The sequence below is a fragment of the Euleptes europaea genome, chromosome 1 (genome assembly GCF_029931775.1).
Source record: "Euleptes europaea isolate rEulEur1 chromosome 1, rEulEur1.hap1, whole genome shotgun sequence".
NCBI lineage: Eukaryota > Metazoa > Chordata > Lepidosauria > Squamata > Sphaerodactylidae > Euleptes > Euleptes europaea.
The window spans coordinates 73,119,188-73,139,615 of record NC_079312.1 but is presented as its reverse complement, the minus strand read 5'-3'; the positions used below and the strand labels follow the sequence as shown (position 1 = coordinate 73,139,615).

Genomic DNA, 20,428 nt, shown 5'->3' with positions numbered 1-20,428 from the left:
TCAAAACAGTAACAATTAATTGCACATCTATTCAAAATCAAATTTAAAAAAATTAGTTGAAATTTATTCAACCAAACTGATAAACTTGATCCGGTGGCACCAGCTCTTCAAAGTCTGGAAAAAAAATTCTGATAGTTTCCACCAAATTTGCCAACCTGGTGCCATAGCTTGATCTATTGTAAATTAGTGAACGACACAGTTGAAGCCCCCCCCCCCCCCGCTGCCCTCTTGCCTGTTACGGCAATACGGAGGTCCGTGGAGGAGAGAGACCGTAGTCAAGAAAACCGTTTTATTTGCAGCTGCAGCTCAGCTGCCTTAACAAGCATAAAACACTGAGCCCCGATTGTACTGGGGAATGAACTTTTATCACAATTCCAGGCTAAGACATAACACGTCACCATTCTGTGCTTATCGGATAGTCAGAAGCACAAATGCACAGCGGTTCTATCCAGTCTCCGTTATCATTTACCATGACTTTTCCCCCACTGACTCAATACACACAGAGCTGTCTTGTACTGCAGCAGACTTCTTCAATACATGTCTCAATACATTCACACGGAAAGGAGAAAAGGTTATCAAGAACTATTAAATCAAAACACTTAAGAGGATCCTCCACATTCAGAGGAAGTCTACCTTGCTGTCTCATGCCTTTTAGTGCCCCGCTAGGTAATCCCACCGCATCCCCAGGGGGTGGTACTGCCCACTTTGGGAACCACTGCTCTAGATCATGAACAAGAAATTCTAAAAAAAACAGTACAAACACTTTAACAGTTCAGGAGTCCGACGCTGCTGAACAAACATCTCTGTAATTTTTTCCTATGTGGAACAGCCTTATGTAGAAGTTATTCCATAAGCATAACCTTGTTGTTCCTTTCCACACATTTTCCTGCTGTGATATCTCTTTCCTTAGAGGGGATGGTTGGAAGTTCTGCATGCTGAGACCAAAATGTGGACTCACGAGGGATATTTATGCAGCACTATTATATTTTTCTTTGCTACGTTTTATTTTTGTTCTAAGAGTTGCTAACACTGTTTTGATAGCTGCAAAGCACTGAGCTGATATTGCCAGTGACCCCTATCCAAATGGAAACCTGCTGTACATTTTGTAGATATAATTTTGTATTTATATTTTGAATTCAGGATCTGAAATTCTCTATAGAGAAACTGATTTTAATAGCTGGATACATGCTTCAGTTATAAAGTAATCTTCCCATCCACTGATCTGCCCATGTTATACTTTAACCCCCCTGCCGCCATTACCAATTTATAGGGTTTCAGTATGAACCAAATTGGATCATTCCTACATCAAGTCTAGCTACGCCCTAAATCCCAGTATACCAATGCACTGCCAACTGAAACACTGTCATAAAGATAAGCAAACTCTCCCTTCTTCCAGCCCATTCCTAAAACAAAGTTAACTTAAAAGCAGGGCCCCACTGAGTTCAGTGGGCATTCCTTCCTTGTATGTATAGCACAGAGTTTATCCAGTAGAAGGTGCCCCAAATCTCTCTACTTCAGCATATAACCCTTAGACTCCACTGAGCCCCAATATCACTTTCCCTTGGAGCACAATTAGGGTTCCCAACCTCCAGGTAGTAGCAGGAGATCTGCTATTATGACTGATCTCCAGCCAATAGACATCAGTTCACCTGGAGAAAAATGGCCGCTTTGGCAATTGGATTCTATGGCATTGAAGTCCCTCCCCTCCACAAACCCCGCCCTCCTTAGGATCCGCCCCCCAAAACCTCCTGCCACTGGTGAAAAGGGACCTGGCCAACCCTAAGCACAATGCAATAGCTATACATTTTTTACATGTTTATCTGACTCTTCCTCTAAGGAGCTGGGGTGGTATGCAGGATTTCACACACTCTTATCATCATCATCATCATCACCCCCTATTTATTTATTTACTTACTTACTTACTTACTTATTATTTCCATTTGTTACCCTGCTCTTCCTAGCCAAAGCCAGGCTCAGAGCCTGGAAGTGGTTTAGGCTGAGAGAGAGTAAGCGTAATGGCTGAGTATATATTGGAAGCCAGGTCCTAGTCCAGCACTCTAGTCCTTATACTACACTGGCTTTCAATAGCAACTTATTAGGTAGCTTCTAGGAAACAAGCTGTCAGGGTTCCTAGAGGAACATCAGGGGCTGTTTAAAGCAAAAATTTTGCCAGATCTAAATAGTGCTAAAAACAATTTTTTAAGCCTTTCAGCTGAGGCAACTCTTGTGTTCTTCCTAACCGGGCCAACTACTACTTTTGGCCTACCATCAAAGTAGTGGTTCAGTATCCCTATCATCGCCGCCTTTTGTTTGCTGAGATGGAAAGCAGAATCTGAAAATAGTGGAGTATTTTTTTAAATGCAGCATGTAACAAAAACTGTGAAGCCTCATTGCCTCGGACCCCTCTACCTGTTCCAAGGAAGAGGACATCAACATGTCCAGCCGTTGTCTGCACCCTGTCCACCAAGAGCTGCTTGATCTGGAAGGGCACATTGACTCTCATCAGGACAGGTTTCCAGTGGAGTGGATAGATAGGATCCCACATCAGGTGATGGGTACGCATGAAGCTGATCACTTCATCAGGAAAGTCCTTTGTTGACTGGAGGAGTGGGTCATATGTTGCACTGGGACACTGACAGAGAATGAAGATTTTGAAAAATGTAGAGTGTGAACATTCAAATTCCACGAGAAGTAGTCCTGTAATCCTGTAGTAGCCAGATGCCAAAACTAATCAGTTTGTGGCCTAGGTTTTATATGCTGTTGCCTATTGGACGCATAAGGCACAAACTTAAAATACAACACAGTACTAACCTCTCTTGTGCCTTTAGTTTTCTCTGAGATACCAGTATCTCACAGTTTGCTCCAACTGCAGTAACAGGCCGGCAGCATCTACTTGGAACATGCTGCTTAAATTGTGATATGTTGAATCTGATAAATCTTTAGTATACAAAAGTGGTTCTGTTCTTCTGCATACAGAGAGGAGCCAGGATTCCAGCAGGTCATTTCAGAAAGGGAGAATGAGGGAACAGCTTGCTGCTCATGGGAACAATGTCACACAGGGAATGGTGAATGTTTGCAGGTTCCCTGTATGAGGAACCTGAGGGAAGCATTCAGGGTCTTTTACAATGTCCTTACATTGGGGTGGATCTAATACTTGTTTTTCACCGGTGGGAAATAATTTCTGTTAGTGAAGGAAGGGGTCAGGGGGCAATTTTGCCAATTCCCCACTCTTGCTGCAGAGCTTGACATTATACACAGTGCTCTTCCTGGAGGTTCCCTGATCCCTAGAGTCAGTGTTTCAGATGGTGTTGTGGGCTTCAGGAAGAGGAAGGAGGAGGGGAAGCTCTGTTCTGAAGGCAAAATTCCATTTGTGGTACTTTGGATACTAGTTAAAACAGATACTAGTCATGATGCATACCTATTTTCTCCAGGATCAGAGGAGCATGCCTACTATATTAGGTGATGTGGAACACAGGCAGGACAATGCTGCTGCAGCTGTCTTGTTTGTGGGCTTTCTAGAGGCACATGGTTGGCCACTGTGTGAACAGACTGCTGGACTAGATGGACCTTGGTCTGATTCAGCAAGGTCTTTCTTATGTTCTTATGGATCCAACTCATGGAATGTAACCTATGAAGTACATCCAGAATCCTCTCAGGGGGTTCTGACTGGGTACAATGTTGTTGACTGGGTACAATGTTGTTGACAATGCTGACTGGGTATATATGTTGTTACCTGCCCTGAGTATTGGGGTTTGTTTAGAGGCCCCAATGAATCGTGATTGCAGTTATGAAAGAATTCTGGTCAAGCACACAATAGTCAAGACTTGTTTACATCTGTCTTTTGCATCATCACCTTGAGACTAACTATTGATGTAAACAAGTTAACCCTTTAACTGCCCTGACAGAAATGGAACTCGCACTGAATCCCTAACACTGAGCCTGGCCTTGGCTGGGGAGGACGGGTTATAAATCTAACAAATAAATAAAATACAATGCTGGGGTGTACCTCTTGGCTCATACTACTCTAGCAAAGCAGCAGCACACTAGTCAAGAGCCTGCTACTCAAAATCCCTTTTCATGTTTGAATACATGAAGCTGCCTTGTACTGAATCAGACCCTTGGTCCACCAAGGTCAGTATTGTGTACTCGGACTGGCAGTGGCTCTCCAGTCTCTCAGGGTAGATGTCGTTCACATCCCCCTTTTAGCTTGAGATGCCAGGGATTGAACCTGTGACCTTCTGCATGCTGAGCAGATGCTCTACCTCTGAGCCATGGCCCTTTTGCTATGTCTCTGACACTTCTTTAGTTTTATCTGTACTTAATCATATCTATGTCTAATAGTAAAGTGGCTGATCCCTGTGTCGATCACAAAAGCAGCACTAATGGGCCACCGCCAGACAAGGTTGGAGTCTCTACAGACTTCAGGGACTCCCTTGGTAGGCAGGCCAATATAAAACTGTGTAAATTTGCAAACTGTTAATCCCTCCAGAAATTCCTCCTGGGCTCCCTCCTGGTATTATAAGGAATTGTCATGTCACATTCACAGTATGGCTGAATTGTGGGCTACATTAACTATATACCATTGTCTAAGTGTTTGTGCAGCAGACAGAGAAAAGGTGAACCAAGGCTTTGGACTTTCCGTTTGACATACTTACTGTTCCGGGACGAGGGTAGGGGATCCTTCCCTTGTATTCCACCCACTGGTAGTCCAAACCTTCCTTATGTGCAAAGGGCCCATTGAAAGCAGCCCGAATGGCTGCCAGGGAATAAACACACACAGCAGAGCCACTAAAAATGCCACTAGGAGAGAAAAGGACAGGGGTAAACTGACAGGCAAACTCCAAAACCATCCTCTACTGAAGCTATAGATCACTGGTTCCCAACCAGGGGTCCGTGGATCCCCAGGGGTCCACGAGAACTAAATTAAGGTCCGCGAAACAAAGTTATAAACCCATAATAAATTAATATTTTCAATTAAAAGTTCTCTATTATAATATATATATATATTCAAATATTATTCGAAGTTTAACTAACAGTTATGATTAAAGTTTATTTTCAAATTCTCGGAATTTTTATTTTGAACCTTGGGGTCCCTGCACCGAACAAAAAAGTCCTAGTGATCCCTGGTCAAAAAAAGGTTGGGAACCACTGCTATAGATCAATGAATCAGCCCAAAGGACATGTACTGTGTATCTTAAGTGAATGTAAAACAGTAACTTTCAGAAAGGTTAGAAGAGAGACTGGATGTGCAGAGAGAAGCCTCAATTCATTTTTATTCATAGATCTTGATCCCCAAAGGCTTTGATGATCTTGCCACCGTTAAAAACAAATCAACAATCTCCTGCTGCCAGAAGCTGGTCAACCAGCACAAAAAAAACTCTGTCCCTTATTAATGCTTTTTCTGACCAAAAGGAAGGAAGAGAAAATGACAGACGAGGAGGGCCGCATTCAATGTCATTTTCTAATAATTTTTATCTCCCCACCCCCACCCCCCGTAAGAAACAGCCTACCTGGATCCTTATTAGCCCCATATGCTTAACTGCACAGAAATTTACCGTATAGACTCGAGTATAAGCCGACCCGAATATAAGCCAAGGAACCTAATTTGACCACAGAAAAGGGGGAAACTTATTGACCCGAGTATAAGCCGAGGGTAGGAAATGCAGCACTCTAAAATGGCGAACGCCATTTTAGAGCGGGAGGACAATCTCGCCCCTGTCCCGGGTTGCCCTCCCACCCGGGCTCCCGGGCCCTCAAGACTCACCCTGACCCCAGTGCCGGGGAGGGGGAAGAGCCCTTGAACCCCCACTCACCGGGAGAGGCGGCGAAGGGCAGCCAGCTGGGGGTGTGCGCCAGAGGCCTCCGCAACCACCAACAGGCCCGCTCGTCAGCAGGCGAGCGGGAGGACCGGCCCGGGCGGGCCCCGCTCGGCCGACAAGGCACCGCAGCGGCCGTGACGTTCCCTGGCCCCCGGGCTGGCCAGCCAGACGGGGCCGCAGGGAAAGGTGGAACAGCGCGGTGGGGGGGAAGAAACCGCTGCCGCCCAGCAGAAGGTGCGGTCGGGTGGGGGTGGGAGAAGCCGCCGCCGCCCAGCAGAAGGCGCAGTGGGGTGGGGGGTGGGGAGAAACCGCCGCGAAAAACTGCGCCACGCCGCTGACCCGAGTATAAGCCGAGGTGGGTTTTTTAAGCCTAAAATCATGGCTGAAAAACTCGGCTTATACTCGAGTATATATGGTAACTCCCCAATGTCCTTTTTTTTCTCTTTCACCAAACCTGTTCAATTGCACAGAGCAATTGTACTGGACCACTCTTCAGATCTTCCAGTCAGTACCACAGTACTGACAGTACATGCAGTACTGACTGCATGTGGCCACTGTACAGTCTACCTGTAAGTGAAGCACAAGCACACTCTGTGAAGTGACATGTTGTCCTCAGCCATATATAAGCCCAACAGACGGATGCAAAAGCAATGATCTAATTTCCTTCCGTGTGTGTGTTGCTCATATTTCTACTAACCTGGACACCGTGAAAAGGCCATAAACAAGAGGGTTCTGCAAATTGCGAGTGTGAAGGAGGAAGACATCTTCTGCAGGGGTTAAAAAACAAAGAGGATCAGCCCAGACAGCTAGGACAATCAGGGATGCTTAGCTCCTCAGGAAGGGAGACCACTTATCAGAATATTTTTTTCACCCATCCATGTGCCCTTTGACTGAAAGCTCCAGATCCAGCATCACCAGCTATGCAGGTTTGTCAACATCAGCTATTTAGGTAAAGCTAGGGGGTGGGGAATGGAGAACAGGCCAATTGCAAGGTTACAATCAGATCAATACATCTGCTGCACTGCAAAAATTAAAATGGTGTATTAAGAGAAATGGAATTCTGCAACCTACATAAATTGTGCAAACTAAGCAAATTTACTTTGCATAATTTATTCTGTTTCTTCCATTGAGGGGTAAGAAGCTCTGCAGGGTTCGTTATTCCATTCTTCCTTATTTTTTAGTTTCCATTGTTCTTTATCTTTTTGTATATATTCCCTATATGTCTTGCTATCTTGATCCATGTTTGGTTTTCTTCTTGTAATCGCTTCTAGAGGACATAGCCAGCCCGGTGTTTTAAATTCAAAACCTTTTTTATATCTTTTCCACACTTGTAGTAGACTAGCTCTTATAATATGGTGATTAAAATCTTTATTTTATCTTTATCATACCAAAAGAATGAGTGCTACCCATTCTTAAATTAGCACCCTCCAAATCCAACAATCTGGAATTTTCTAACATAATCCAATCCCTTAACCAACTAAAGCAGGCTGCTTCATAATAGTATCTTAGATCCGGGAGTATCAAGCCACCTCTTTCTTTACTATTCTTTACTATATACAAATGGATAAAATTATACTATATACAAATGGATAAAATTACAAATAGTTTGAAAGGAAAAGATATAGAAATATTTAAGTATCAATGGCAAAAATATTTATATATTGGGCAAAAATAGCAAAGGTAGATTTTGCAATAATGATGAAGGGGCTGTAAGTAAAACAAATAAGTATAGGGTAAGATAAGTTAAAGTATAAATCTAAGAGATTAAGCAACGGGAGTCGATCGCGGTGAAGGGGGGTGATGGGGGATGGAGGGTTATAAAATGGAGGTAATGGGTAAAATGAGCATTATTATTTTTCTTTTTTGTTGTAACATTGAATCAGTGTAATCCATCTTCTATGAAAATAATAAAAAAATATGTGTGTGTATGTGTGTGAAGAAGAAGAAGCTCTGCAGGGGTCTAACACCCCACATCCTCCTTACCACTGTGAATCTTGCTCAGCCTCCTGCTGCCACTATTTGACCAAGCACTGCTTTCATGGTGATCTACCAAGCTCGTAATTGACTTCCTTTATAAAAGTTACAGGTTGCTTTTATTAAATGTTGCTGAATTTTGAGCCAATTACCACTCTTGTGCAGCACAATCAGAGAATCTGCACAGTCCTAGTTATGATGGCGAGATTATAGGCTGTAGTCAAAGGGCTGGAGTGCCCCAGCAAGGGATATGAAACAATGCAAACTTACCCAGTTGATCAAAGTGAGTTTCTGTGCCCTGCAGACCTGGGATTGAACAAACCAGACGGGCTTTTAGGAATGTACTCCAACGGTTGATGAGGCTGTACTTTCCACCAACATCATTCTGCCAACCACAAAGGAATAAGAAGACATCTCAATGTCCATCATGGCTTCTTTGGGTAGAGCTCTGACTGAAAGCAATTCTGTAATGGTCACAACAGGTTCTCTACCAATCCAGGTTTATCTACCTACTACATTTTTATTCCATCCTTCCTCCAAGGACTTTAGGCATGATTCCTCCATATTTTCATCCTCACAACAACCCTGTGAGGAAGGTTAGGGGAGAGTAACAGGCCCAGTGTTACTGAGTGAGCGTCACAGCTGAGCAGGGATTTGAACCTAGGTCTCCCCCGGTCCTAGTACAACACAAACTAAACAATCACATTGACTCTTGACCTTAGAAACAGCACTTCTGGTGAAGCATTAACATCCTTTAAGAAGGTCAGGACTGCGGATTATTTTTGAGAAGTGCTTTGGGAAAGGGCAGATTAATTTATTTTATTTATACACCACCTTTCTCCCCAATAGTGACATAAAGTGGCTTATGCCATTCTCATCTCCTCAGTTTTATCCTCATAACGCCCGTTAGGCTGTTGAATAGGTTTGGCTGTGAGTATATGACTGGCCCAAGGTCACACGGCAAGCTTCGGTAGCAGAGCAGGGATTCGAACCTGGATCGCTAAGATCCTAGTCCACCACTACCCCAGCAACGTTCATCTTTTTTCACGAAGTCACGTTTCCATGTATATTTATTTAGATGTAAACTCCAATGAGTTCAAATGGACACATTCCCAAATATGCATCGGATCGTAACCTCAGATGGGTTGTCAGTTCACACTATAAAAGAATAATTTCACAGTCAGAATATGCCAACTGTTCCTGTGTCTTGGGAATAACTGCTCATTTCTGAGGGCCCCAGTGTTCTAAGACAGAGAAAGACAGAACTTAACCTGAACAGGAAACCACAGAGAAAGTAAACATGACACCTTTTAATGGACTGTCGCCATAGGCTTTTACTGTCAACCTCTCATCTGCAAATCCTAGATAAGTGCCACGCTGTTTATAGCAAAGTCTTGGCAGATGCCAAGGCGAAATATTCAGAGCAGTTTTGCCAGCAGTTCCTATGGGCCAAGCAGAGCTGGAGTTGGCTCCTTCAAGAGACCTCTACAGCTGACCTTGCAGACACGAGCCACACGGGCATGGACACGTCTTCTCTCCCACTGTCCAGCTTCTACAGCAGTTTCCCGAAAAAAGAAGTACACTTTGTCATCATCCTTGTTGTAAGTGTCAGGAATGGCAAAGGCACTGATAAACACAGGTTCTGTGAAGGGAAATTTGGGCACAATTGTAATCGATTTTAACTGATAAGGTTTGTAGTTTGTCTGGCTATTGCCGTAATAGTAAAATCATTCATTTGGGCACAAATCAACATGTTGGCAGAACAAATTATTCAGAGCCTTTTACCCCCCTTCCAATGGTCTTGATAATAAAAAGCATAGGTTGTTCTAATGGTGCTGCTACACAAAAGAGATGGGAATATTGTGGACTGTTGTTGGCTTGAAAAAGAGCTGATCATTTTGCGGGATCTGCTACTTGCACTTAGAGAAGCCAGGAGCAATAATAAGATACAGTTCTAGGCTACATGGAGGAATGAGTGTCTGGTGTAGTTTCCTTATAAAGATGAGTTTGTTTTTGCTGGAGTGGAGGAGAGAACGCTGGACACTTAAGGCCTTTTTAGAGTATTTGCTTTAATTACAATTGTAGAAATAGAGTGACAGTAGAGGCAAAGAGGGACTCCTACAATACAGCAGATCTGTCACCCCACATTATCCCAGAGTGTGTGTGAGAAAGCACTGCAGTCTTTCCCAAACCTGGCTTACTATGATCTTTTAGATCAGTCACAGTGTGTTTGTACACCTTTGTAACAAAAAGGACTGTAAACTTAATTTTAATGAAGGTGGATCTTGGAGCGTGGATGCAGCCTCTCTCTCTTCCAGCATCCTTTTCACACAGACACACATCTGCCCTCCCCCTTCATCCAACAGGGATGGGGTTAGTTCCCTAAAGCCATTAAAGCTCATTCAGGAGAGTATCTACAATGGTTAAGAAACATCATCGTTCCTTTTGTCATTTAGCACAGACTGAGCCAGACTCCTTACAGTGCGGTGTGTAAGTGTATAATCTGTTTCCTCCTCCCAAGGCTCAATGAACCTTGTTTTGTCCTAATCCAGAACACATTCCCAGCCATTTATAGCTATAATTGAGGTGCGAGTGGTGAAGCATTCTAATGGACCCAGTTATTGATATCGGGAGTCTTTTGGGTAGACGCCCAGGCCAAATTTGTTCAGATTCCAGCCCTATTGCTGTCACAGCTGAAGAGTTCCATACAGGACAATGACAGGTCGTCTGGCATCTGAGGGCAACCCCCACTGCAGGAAACTATCCCACCACCATAATCCCCTTACCATTTAACCAGTTATCTTGGTTCTGTTCCGTCCGGATGTAGTTCTGATCAGCCCGATCAAGCCAGGTACGGAAGAAGGCAGAGCTGCTTCCCATGAAGTCAATAGAAGCACCTGAATAAAATTCCCCATCTAATAGCCAGAAGAGGAATATAGTGACAGAAAAATTATATCCATATTTTAGATTTTTAAGGATGTCTGTTGCACTCTCATGCAAAATTTAGTGAGGGAAGAGATACTGGTTAAGGAAGGCCTATAGGGTTCCATCTTTTCCCCCTGTGCTTTTAACCAGCAGAAATTCAACAGATGAAGTTTTTCCTGGCATGGAGATGCAGTCATGCAGCAGAAGCCACAGCTACATTGACTTATGCAGAGATACAGACTCTAGAAGCCTTTGCTGCAAAACAAAGCTGGTTATGTTCACTGGGTTTATTTTTCAAATGGTCCCACCACTGCATTGTCTAGATTTCTCCCACTGCTCTCTGTTTGCCAGCCTTCTTACCGATGAGCAGCCCTGTGAAAGGCTCATGGGGGCTGTAGGGGCACTTGCCCCTCCCAGATTCGATGGAGTGAGTCACCAGCTGCATAGCTGGAACCCCTGGTTTCTGCAGAAAACCAAAGGAGAAAGTTTAGTCCAAGAGTAAGCCGTGCCAGAAACATCAATGCAAACAGAAAAGCCATTATTGCATACGGAGGCCACCCTTCCAATAAAGCAAAAGCATCTCAACAGTTCTGGCTACAAAGTTTAACCACAACCCAGTCTCAGGCTCAAACGATTTCCCCTCTGAGCATCTTTCTGCATTGTGCTCGTGGCAGCTGGTGCTCTGGATTGTGTGTAAGAGACCTGCTGGATGGATGGTTCTGCCTTGTGGCATGGCTTGGGCAAGAGGATTTGTTTGCTCCCTTCCAGGGATTTTCTGATTTTATGACACAACTATTCAGTGTCACTTGTCCAGAAATTTACTTTTTCTTATCTTGCCCTTATGGCTGAAGATGCTGATGGTCAGAGTCAAACTAAAGCTTCAGGCATGCAGTGAAATTCATATGCCAAAAACATTGATCAGAAAGTGGCCTTCGATCTGTACCTGCAAAGCCTGATCAAAATCAGTGAGACTCACCCAAACTAAGTGATTTCATGATTGTAACCATATGTTGGAGAGGGTACTATGGGGTTTCTAGAGATGGCAGACTGCTGGCCTGGACGTTACTGCACAACTGATTACATTCCCGCCTTTTCTACTCATCCTAGGTACCTTTACAGAGTGGTTTTTTTTCACTGCCTGTAGAAAAGACAACTTCTCAGGCTTAAAGTCACCTTTGACGCATTTATTAAAGCATGGTATTTGAGTCAAGTTGGGAGACTTAACAGGTGTCCTCCCTACTTGAGTTTCTAAATAAATAAATTATGCAAATAGAGAAGAGAATAATTAACTAGAGTTTCAATGAGTGCACTGACTGTTCCCTGCAGATACAGGAAATGTTTTACTCATGTCTGGTCCATTCCCCACCCCCGCAACAAAATTGAAAAGTCAACCTAACCAACCTATCTCTTGCTCTTTTTTGTTTGTTTAGTGGCACCCAGTGATGGATGCAGAACTGGCATCTCCTCTAGAACCCACTGCCTAAAGTGACTCCCTCTCGGTAAGGTTGGCCCCATGGGCGCAACTTACCTCCACTCCCTCTTTGAGCTGTATGAAGGCACACATGGGCTGGTAGGAGCCTGTTCCACAGGCAAAGACATGACTGCTATTGAAACGCTGCAGGAGGCGGATGAAATTCGCACATTCCGTCTAGCAAGAAAGACACGGAAGATAAAAAGGTTTCATTTGGCCACTTCTGGTTAGTCACTAGCCTAATATCAGGATCTCGATTTAATAATATATAGCAAACATACAGAATCCCATCTTGAATCACTTGCTTGAATCACCATGTTGCCCTGACCTGGATGGTCTAGGCTAGCCTGATCTCACCAGATCTCAGAAGCTAAGCAGGGTGGGCCTTAATTAGTACTTGGGTGGGAGACTGCCAAGGAAGTCCAGGGTTACGACACAGAGGCAGGCAATGGCAAACCACCTCTGAATGTCTCTTGCCTTGAAAATCCTACAAAGTTGCCGGCTGTGACTTAACAGCACTTTCCACCACCATATAAACACAGGTAGCTCTTTGAAAAGAACAAGGGGAAAAAGTATGGAAGGATAACCTTATGTCTCAGCAATTTTTATTCAAGACTATTAGTTATCTTTATCTAAATCAGAAACTATTCCCTTCCCTTCTAAGTTTTTACAGTTAACAAGCTATTAATGTGAGATAGTGTTTAGGGTTGCCAACTTCCATGTGAGGCCTGGAAATCTCCTGGGATTACAACTGATCTCCAGGCTACAGAAATCAGTTCCATTGGAGAAATTCACTGCTTTGAAGGGCAGACTCTATGGCATTATACCCTGCTGAAGTCCTGCCCCTCTCCAACCCCTGATTTCGCCAGACTCTCTCCCCAAATCTCCAGGAATTTCCCAATCCGGAGTTGGCAACCCTAACAGAGCTAGTGCCACAGTAATAGTAGAAGAAAATAGTTGGTTTTTATACTCCACTTTTCTCTACTGGAAGGAGTCTCAAACTGGCTTACAATCATCTTCCCTCTCCCCCACCCACCAACAGGAACCTTGTGAGGTAGGAGAGGCTGTGAGAGTTCTAAGAGAACTGTGACTAGGCCAAGGTCACCTAGCAGGCTGCTGGTGGAGCAGTGGAGAATCAAATCTGGTTCTCCAGATCAGAGTACGTGCTCATGTGGAGGAGCGGGGAATCAAACCTGGTTATCCAGATTAGAGTCCGCCGCTCTTAACCATTACACGATGCTGACTCCAATCAAGCAATTTTAGACCAGAGAGTTGAGCTGAAACAAATTTTCCCACCATTCTCGTCATGGTAGGAAAAAGGTTCAGCAACACTGCACCCTTTGGGGAGTCTTTGCAAGGCTCTGGGGGGCTGTTTTTTGAGGTAGAGGCACCAAATTTTCAGTGTAGCTGCAGGTGCCTCTCCTTACAAGAGCCTGTGAGTTTGGTTAAGTTTGGGTCAGGGGGTCCAATTTTATAGGCACCCAGTTTTCTTCCATTTGGGGCCCCCATAAAATTGGACCTCCTGAAACAATCTTCACCAAATGTGAGGGTTCTCATAAGCAGAGGCATCTGCAGCTTCGCTGAAAATTTGATTTTGCAGCTACCTTGAAAAACAGCCCCCCTCCTATGTTAGTTAAAGGGAAAACTTAGCAGAACTTGGGGGGGGGGGCTATTTTTAAGGTAGAGGCACCAAATTTGCATCATAGCTACTGGTGCCTCCCCTTACAAGAACCCCCAAGTTTGGTGAAGTTTGGGTCAGGAAGTCCAATTTTATGGGGCCCCTAAATTTTCCTCCATTATTTCCAACGGAGGATGGATGGGGTACCCTCTTTGGGGGGCCATAAAATTGGATCTCCTGACTCAATCTTCACCAAATGTGGGGGTTATTGTAAGGAAGTTCACCAGCAATACAGCAAATTTGGTGGCTGTACTTCAAAAAACCACCCTCTATAGCCCCACAAAGACAATGGACCTGAAAAAGCTGGAAAACATCTGAAAAATTTGCCTTTTTTCTTGGCTTTGCCTTTTCAGTCCGTCCCCCCCAAAAAGCCAAAACAGCTTTTTCAGCTTTTTTCAGTTCAGCATATCCGAACTGAGGCATGAAGCACCTATGTAGCCCATTTTACCTCAGGATTCTTCCCAGCCAATCGACAGTGCTCCGTTTGCTCTACAGGGGCCGGCCAGAAAATCTGGAAAAGATAGCACAGCCAAGGGTTTGTTACTGTGATATTAGCATCTTTGATTGCCCCTGTCACCACTACAATAGAAAGTAGGCATAACCTTCTGGAGAACATATGAGGTTAGGTTTTGCTCAAGGCCAGCTCTGGGTTTAGAGGGGGCTGGCAAAATGGCCTCCAATGATGGGCCCCACCCTAAGCACATCAGCACCACTTGCTCACAACAATACTCTTCCTCCCAGAGGCTGGAGCAAGAGTTAGACTCCTTCATGTTCCATCTGCTCTGTCCCTAGGTGCCCGCCCCCACAAATGGGCAGCTGCCCAGTAACGTCCCAGTGTCTGGTGCTGGCTAATGATTAACTGACAGACTGGCCAGGGCTGGTCCTGGTTTTGCTTTTCTGATGAGTTTCCTTCAATGGCCTACTTTGCTTAGGGATGTCCAGAGCTAATTTTAAAGTCAGCAAAGTGTTTGAACTTTAATATAACTTTCCAAGATTTTGTTAGATCAATCCTAGGCAATGAGCAATTCTAAACTTATATATTCAAATGAGGATTGAAACATAAGTTTTCTCCATCACTGTATATGCTGGGGGGAAAACTAAATTGCTGAACATCTCTTTGCCAAACTGCAAGAGAGAAAGGAAAAAGGCTGGCAATCTCATTTCCTCTTTGTCTTCTTTTTTCCCTAAGTCTTCTTTTTTCCTTCCCTTCTCCATTTTCCCTTTCTGTAATAGATATGGCAGCAGCAAGAAGAAAAAAGTCCCTCAGAAACAGGAGAAATTATGCAAAGTCACCTGAAACAACCCTGACCTCAACTCTGTATAGCCTCAATCTGCACCCTTCATTTTGGACTGAAACATTCACTCACTGTGGAAAAAATGGCTGAAGTGGGGAGAAACCTGTGCCCCTGCGTAATAATGTCACTTCTGGCGTGATGCAGAAGCACCAGTATCACACCGGGGGACGCTCTATCACTCTCCTGAAAACTCTATAGAAACCATAATGTTTTGGGGCAAGTGCTAGAGTGTTCCCCTCCGGTATGATGCCAGCATTTCTGCATCATGCTGGAAGAGACATGATTGTACAGGGATGCAGATCATACACCCTGTATCCGCCTCCCAACATCTCCCATCAGTTGCCAGGAGGGACCTGGCAAACCTACGAATAGAGCATATTCTGGGGGTGGGCTGCCCCCCAGACTTGCCCAATGCCCTCTCTTCAGAGACAGGCCCATGAAGGAAATCTGGTCCAACTGCCTCCCTAGCAGGGCCCTCCCTTCTGCGCTGTCCTACCCTCCTCTGAGGTTTTAAGAGGCTGTCTGCCTGCCTTCTTCTCTGGTCTGTTCCCTGGTGTGGCCTGCTGCCTGAGCTCCATCTCCCTTCTGAGATGTGTGCCAGGCTCTGAAGCTGCAAGTGGTACATTTCTGGGCATGGCCTTGCCCCCTTCCTAGGGTTGCCAACACTGGGTTGGGAAATTCCTGGAAATTTTGGGTGTAGAGCCTCGGGAGTCACCTCAGCCAAGTATAATGCCATAGAGCCTACCTTCCAAAGCAGCCATTTTCTCCAGGAGAACTGTTCTCTGGTGACCACTTGGAATTCTGGGAGGTCTCTAAGCCTCACCTGCAAGGTGGCAACCCTATCCCTTCCCCACAGCCTCTGGATGAGCTGCCGACCTCAGCAGGGTTTGGGCGAGGATGTCCTCCACTGGCATCTCCTCTGAAGCAGGTGGGTGAGGGGGTGGGGCTGCCACCCCTGGACATCCAGTTATGATGTTTTATGTGGTTTGTTGCTGCTAGTAAGTTTTTGTAATCTGTACTGTTTTACTGATGACTGTCAGCTGCCTTGAAAACCATTTGGCTAATGGTTTACTGGATATCAAACAAACAAATATTGTGAACTGACCCATGTCACTGAATCCAAAACAGCCAACCCCCTCCGTATGATCTACTGGGGACATGGCAACCTCCTCTGGTACTGACCTTCAGAGGTTCTTCATTGGGACTTTCAAGGAGCAGCAAGAATATGTGGTTCTTAGCACCTGCCATCAGCCATGCCCTGTTCTCATCCACAAGAAGTGATTGGAATGCCAGGTCATCCTCAGAGTCTAGAAGTTGGCGAGAACTGTTTAATCTCAGCAGATCTGCAAGACAGAGCATAGAAACAGTGGAGTGAAGGTTTCTTCCCCTGGATTTAAGAGGACAAGGACTCAAGTGGATGGGTACTCCACTATTGCCATCTCTGGGTAGGTCCCCAGGAAACCAACCCCTTCCCCTGTCTAAATAAATTATGGAAACCAAGCAGGCTTGCGTTCCATAATTTAGTCTGTTTCTTCCACTGAGGGGTAACAAGCTCTGCAGTGCTCAAATGTCCAACATTCTCCTTCGGATCTCAGAAGCTAAGCAGGGTCAACCCCGGCAAGTATTCGGCTAGGAGACCTCCAACGAATACCTCCAAGGAAACCACCTCTGAACGTTTCTTGCCTTGAAAACCCCACCAGGGATCGCCATAAGACTGCTGTGACTTGATGGCAAAATCGACTGGAAGACTCTCCAAAGGCCTGAATGGATTTCTACTCACCCTCACCAAGTTAAAACGGGAGTCTGGCTTTTCTCTTCCTTTCCTCTTACCTCTGCATTTCACGTCTTAAAGGGTACTGACATATTAAAAGACGTTATAAATATCTTTTGTTAATAGCCTTGCCAACATCCAGGTAGTAGCTGGAGATCTCCTGCTTTACAACTGATCTCCAGCTGATAGAGATCAGTTCACCTGTAGAAAATGGCAGACTTGGCAATTGGACTCTATTGCATTGAAGCCTCTTCCGACCCCAAACCCTGCTCTCCTTAGGCTCAGCCCCAAAAACCTCCCGCAGGTGAAGGGACCTGGCAACCGTATTTGTAAACAAAGACAAAATCGTAAATAGGTGTTATGTCTGCACTTAAAATGTTGCTCTCCTCACCCCTTTTTCCCTTAAGTGTCAAATATAGGTCTAGACCAAACCTATTAAGAACATTGTTTGGGGTCAGAGAATGATGCATGCAGTTCAGGGGTCAAAGTAGTTACTAGTCCTCAAGCTTGCTTTCCCTCTGATATTATTACAGCACCAACAGTCTCCCAGGCTAAACAGTCCTTATCTTGCTCATATAATACAGAAACTAATTCAGTTTTCTTCTGCTCCCCTCAGCCCTTGTCTGTGGGTGAGTCTGGTCTGGTTGGTAGTTTAATATTGTTTGCTGAAAAGATTCTATCTTGTCGAAGGCTTGCACAGTCAGAGTTCATTGGTTCTTGCAGGTTATCCGGGCTGTGTGACCGTGGTCTTGGTATTTGTGACCGTGGTCTTGGTCAGGAAAGAAAATACCAAGACCATGGTCACACAGCCCGGATAACCTACAAGAACCAGATTCTATCTTATTTTCTGGAGAAATTCTTCTCAGCATGACAGGCACAGACTAAATGTCGGTTTGGATGAGCACTCCTGTGGTATTTAATTTCACTGCCATTACCATTTAGTCATGGTAAGAATTTTCACGAATTCCTCCCCTGCATGTACTCCTTTCTCTCACATTTTCTGGCTTGGGAGTTAAGTTTTGTTATAAAATAATTTGAATTTGCACAACTGTGCCCATTCAATCAGACGTGGAGAGCCAAAATGTACTGGGTTGGAGATGATCTGAGGCGATAGAGCCAATAGAAGATGTTTCCTTTTGTCCAATAGATTTGAAGAGTCTTGCTGATGGGAGATGTCCAACAGCAACTGAGAGGGAATAAAGAGTGTTTGTGTATTAGGGTTGCCAACCTCCACGTACTAGATGGAGATCTCCTGCTTTTACAACTGATCTCCAGCTGATAGAGATCAGTTCACCTGGATAAAATGGCTGCTTTGGCAATTGGACTCTATGGCCTTGAAGTCCCTTCCCTCCCCAAATCCCGCCCTCCTCTGGCTGCACCCCAAAAACCTCCTGCTGGTGGTGAAGAGGGACCTGGCAACCCTATTGTGCATGTCTGAATGTGTGAGAAAGAATGCAAGTGACATAACCATTACAGTTGTCTTTGAACTAACATATATTAAAACTCTGCAAGCAAGCTTTCGAGTTATATAGAATTCTTTTGCAAGAGAAACAATTGAAAAGAGTTCTCAATGGAAAACAAAATCAATAATACTGATTTGAAAGGGGCCTTTGACACTAGTCCTAGAAAAAGTCTCTGGGAAAAGCTGCTGCAGACTACAGTTGATAGAAGGTTGCTGTGGCTTATGCAGCAACTTAATGCAGACCTTACAGCTCAGGTCTGCTGTGGTTATGGCAGTGAGTTGACTGAATCAGTCTACCTTGATAGTGGGGTCAGACAGGGATGCCTCTTGGCCCCAGCTTTATTCAATCTATATATGAATGATCTTTCAACTCATTTTAATGAGTCTTGTCACCTACCTTGTTTGGCCAATTGTAATATTCCAGTTTTGCTTTATGCTGGTGATACTGTCCTATTATCTCGGATGAGAGTTGGTCTTCAGAGATCTTTAAAATCTTTTCCAGAATATTTTATTAGGGAAGGCCTGAGAATAAACTAACAGAAATCTGAAGCAGTTGCCTTCTTTACAAAAGGAAATCCTACAGTGTCCCAAGGGACACTGAATTGTGAAGCAATCCAAGAAGCAAAGACGTTTTCATATTTGGGTATTCTTTTTGCATCTAATTAAAAATGAGGACCTCATCAGTTGCTGATAAGAAATAAAGCAAAAAATTTGTGCTAGCAGCATATTAAAAAAATTTTTTAATAGAAGTGGGAATTATGTTCCTGGGGCTGTCCAAGTTTTCAGTCTAAAAGTTGCCCCTATCATTTTTTATGGAGTAGCTATAAGGATTGCTTCAATTGATTATAACATCGGCCATCTACTCTTATTCTTTTTGCAGAAACTGTTAAATATTCCCCGCTGTGTAGCTGTCATGGCTCTTCATTCTCAATTAGGTCAATCTTCCCTTGAGGCAAGGACTTGGTTGCAAGTGTTCAGGCTATTTATTAGGGTATACTCGAGTAGCAAGGGCTATTTGGCACACTTAAAAGAGGATTCTTATAGGTCTGCCTGGTTTAAGTCTGTTGATGATAAACGTTTGGCTGTCAATGTTACTCTAAACACTATTCAGGAATTAAGTTTTCACTGAACATTTGCTTTGGTGAGAAGTCATGTAAAATGAACGGATTATTGAAGCTCTGCTTTTAGAGCACGACTCACTTGTTCATTTGCTTTTCAGCATTCCTCATCTGAAACTTCTTCCATCTTATACTTATATGTTGACCTCTCCAAGTCTTTTAAGAGCTTTAGTACTGGCCAGATTAAATGCCCACACTTTGGTAGTTACGAGGGGTAAGTTTTTGTGCTTACCTTACTCAGAACAAATTTGCTCCAGTTCATTAGGCAAGACTGATACTATTGCACACATTCTCCTGGAGTGCCCATTGTATATTAACCTCAGAAGATACTATATTTCACCAAGTTTTTCAGTCTGCTCTGATTCCTATCCCTATGAGATGGTTATATCAGTACTTGCTGATAAAGACCCCCCCCCCAAAAAAAAACCTAGCAGTTGCAATTTTTTACCTCTTTTGTCCATTTGGTAATAAATGATTTATAATAACTATTAACTGTTCAAGATATATGGCTCATAGAGCTTTTATTGGATGAAAGGAAAGAAATACTGACCTCTTAGTTCTTTTCCTAAGAACTTTATGTTCAGTGTTCATGTCCTGTTTTTAAGTGATTTTGCTGGCCCTCTTTTTCTTATTTATTCAGTATGCTGCTGGTCTCACTATTGTTTTAAGGTTTTTGGTGATTTATTGTTCACTGCTGCTTCAGGTTTCTTATTAATATTTATTTCATAAAAGATATCATAAATGAAATGCTGGCTACTTGTGGAACAGAGAAAGTGTGCCTCTCCTGCCTCCAGTATGTGAATCTTTGCACATGTGTCCCTGACACTCCCCACTGACAATCACTATGAAAGCAACCATTCTGTTGCTGTGGTGTTCTATTGTTCTTAGTTTATTCTCTCAAGCACATCTTTCCTT

At 44.0% G+C, this 20,428-nt stretch overlaps 1 protein-coding gene across 1 annotated transcript in view; it reads right to left on the bottom strand.

Moving 5' to 3' along the window:
• The window catches only part of LOC130482851 (semaphorin-3D-like), a 61,105-nt gene that overhangs the window by 13,277 nt on the left and 27,400 nt on the right, over nucleotides 1-20,428 (bottom strand). Inside the window, exons 3-12 of the mRNA XM_056855728.1 lie at nucleotides 16,345-16,505; nucleotides 14,316-14,378; nucleotides 12,247-12,366; nucleotides 11,079-11,181; nucleotides 10,580-10,708; nucleotides 9,290-9,435; nucleotides 8,064-8,178; nucleotides 6,517-6,586; nucleotides 4,656-4,800; nucleotides 2,410-2,632 (exon numbers count right to left, since the gene is read on the bottom strand). Coding sequence (XP_056711706.1) covers nucleotides 2,410-2,632; nucleotides 4,656-4,800; nucleotides 6,517-6,586; nucleotides 8,064-8,178; nucleotides 9,290-9,435; nucleotides 10,580-10,708; nucleotides 11,079-11,181; nucleotides 12,247-12,366; nucleotides 14,316-14,378; nucleotides 16,345-16,505 — 1,275 coding nt within the window. The remainder of the gene's footprint in view (nucleotides 1-2,409; nucleotides 2,633-4,655; nucleotides 4,801-6,516; nucleotides 6,587-8,063; nucleotides 8,179-9,289; nucleotides 9,436-10,579; nucleotides 10,709-11,078; nucleotides 11,182-12,246; nucleotides 12,367-14,315; nucleotides 14,379-16,344; nucleotides 16,506-20,428) is intronic.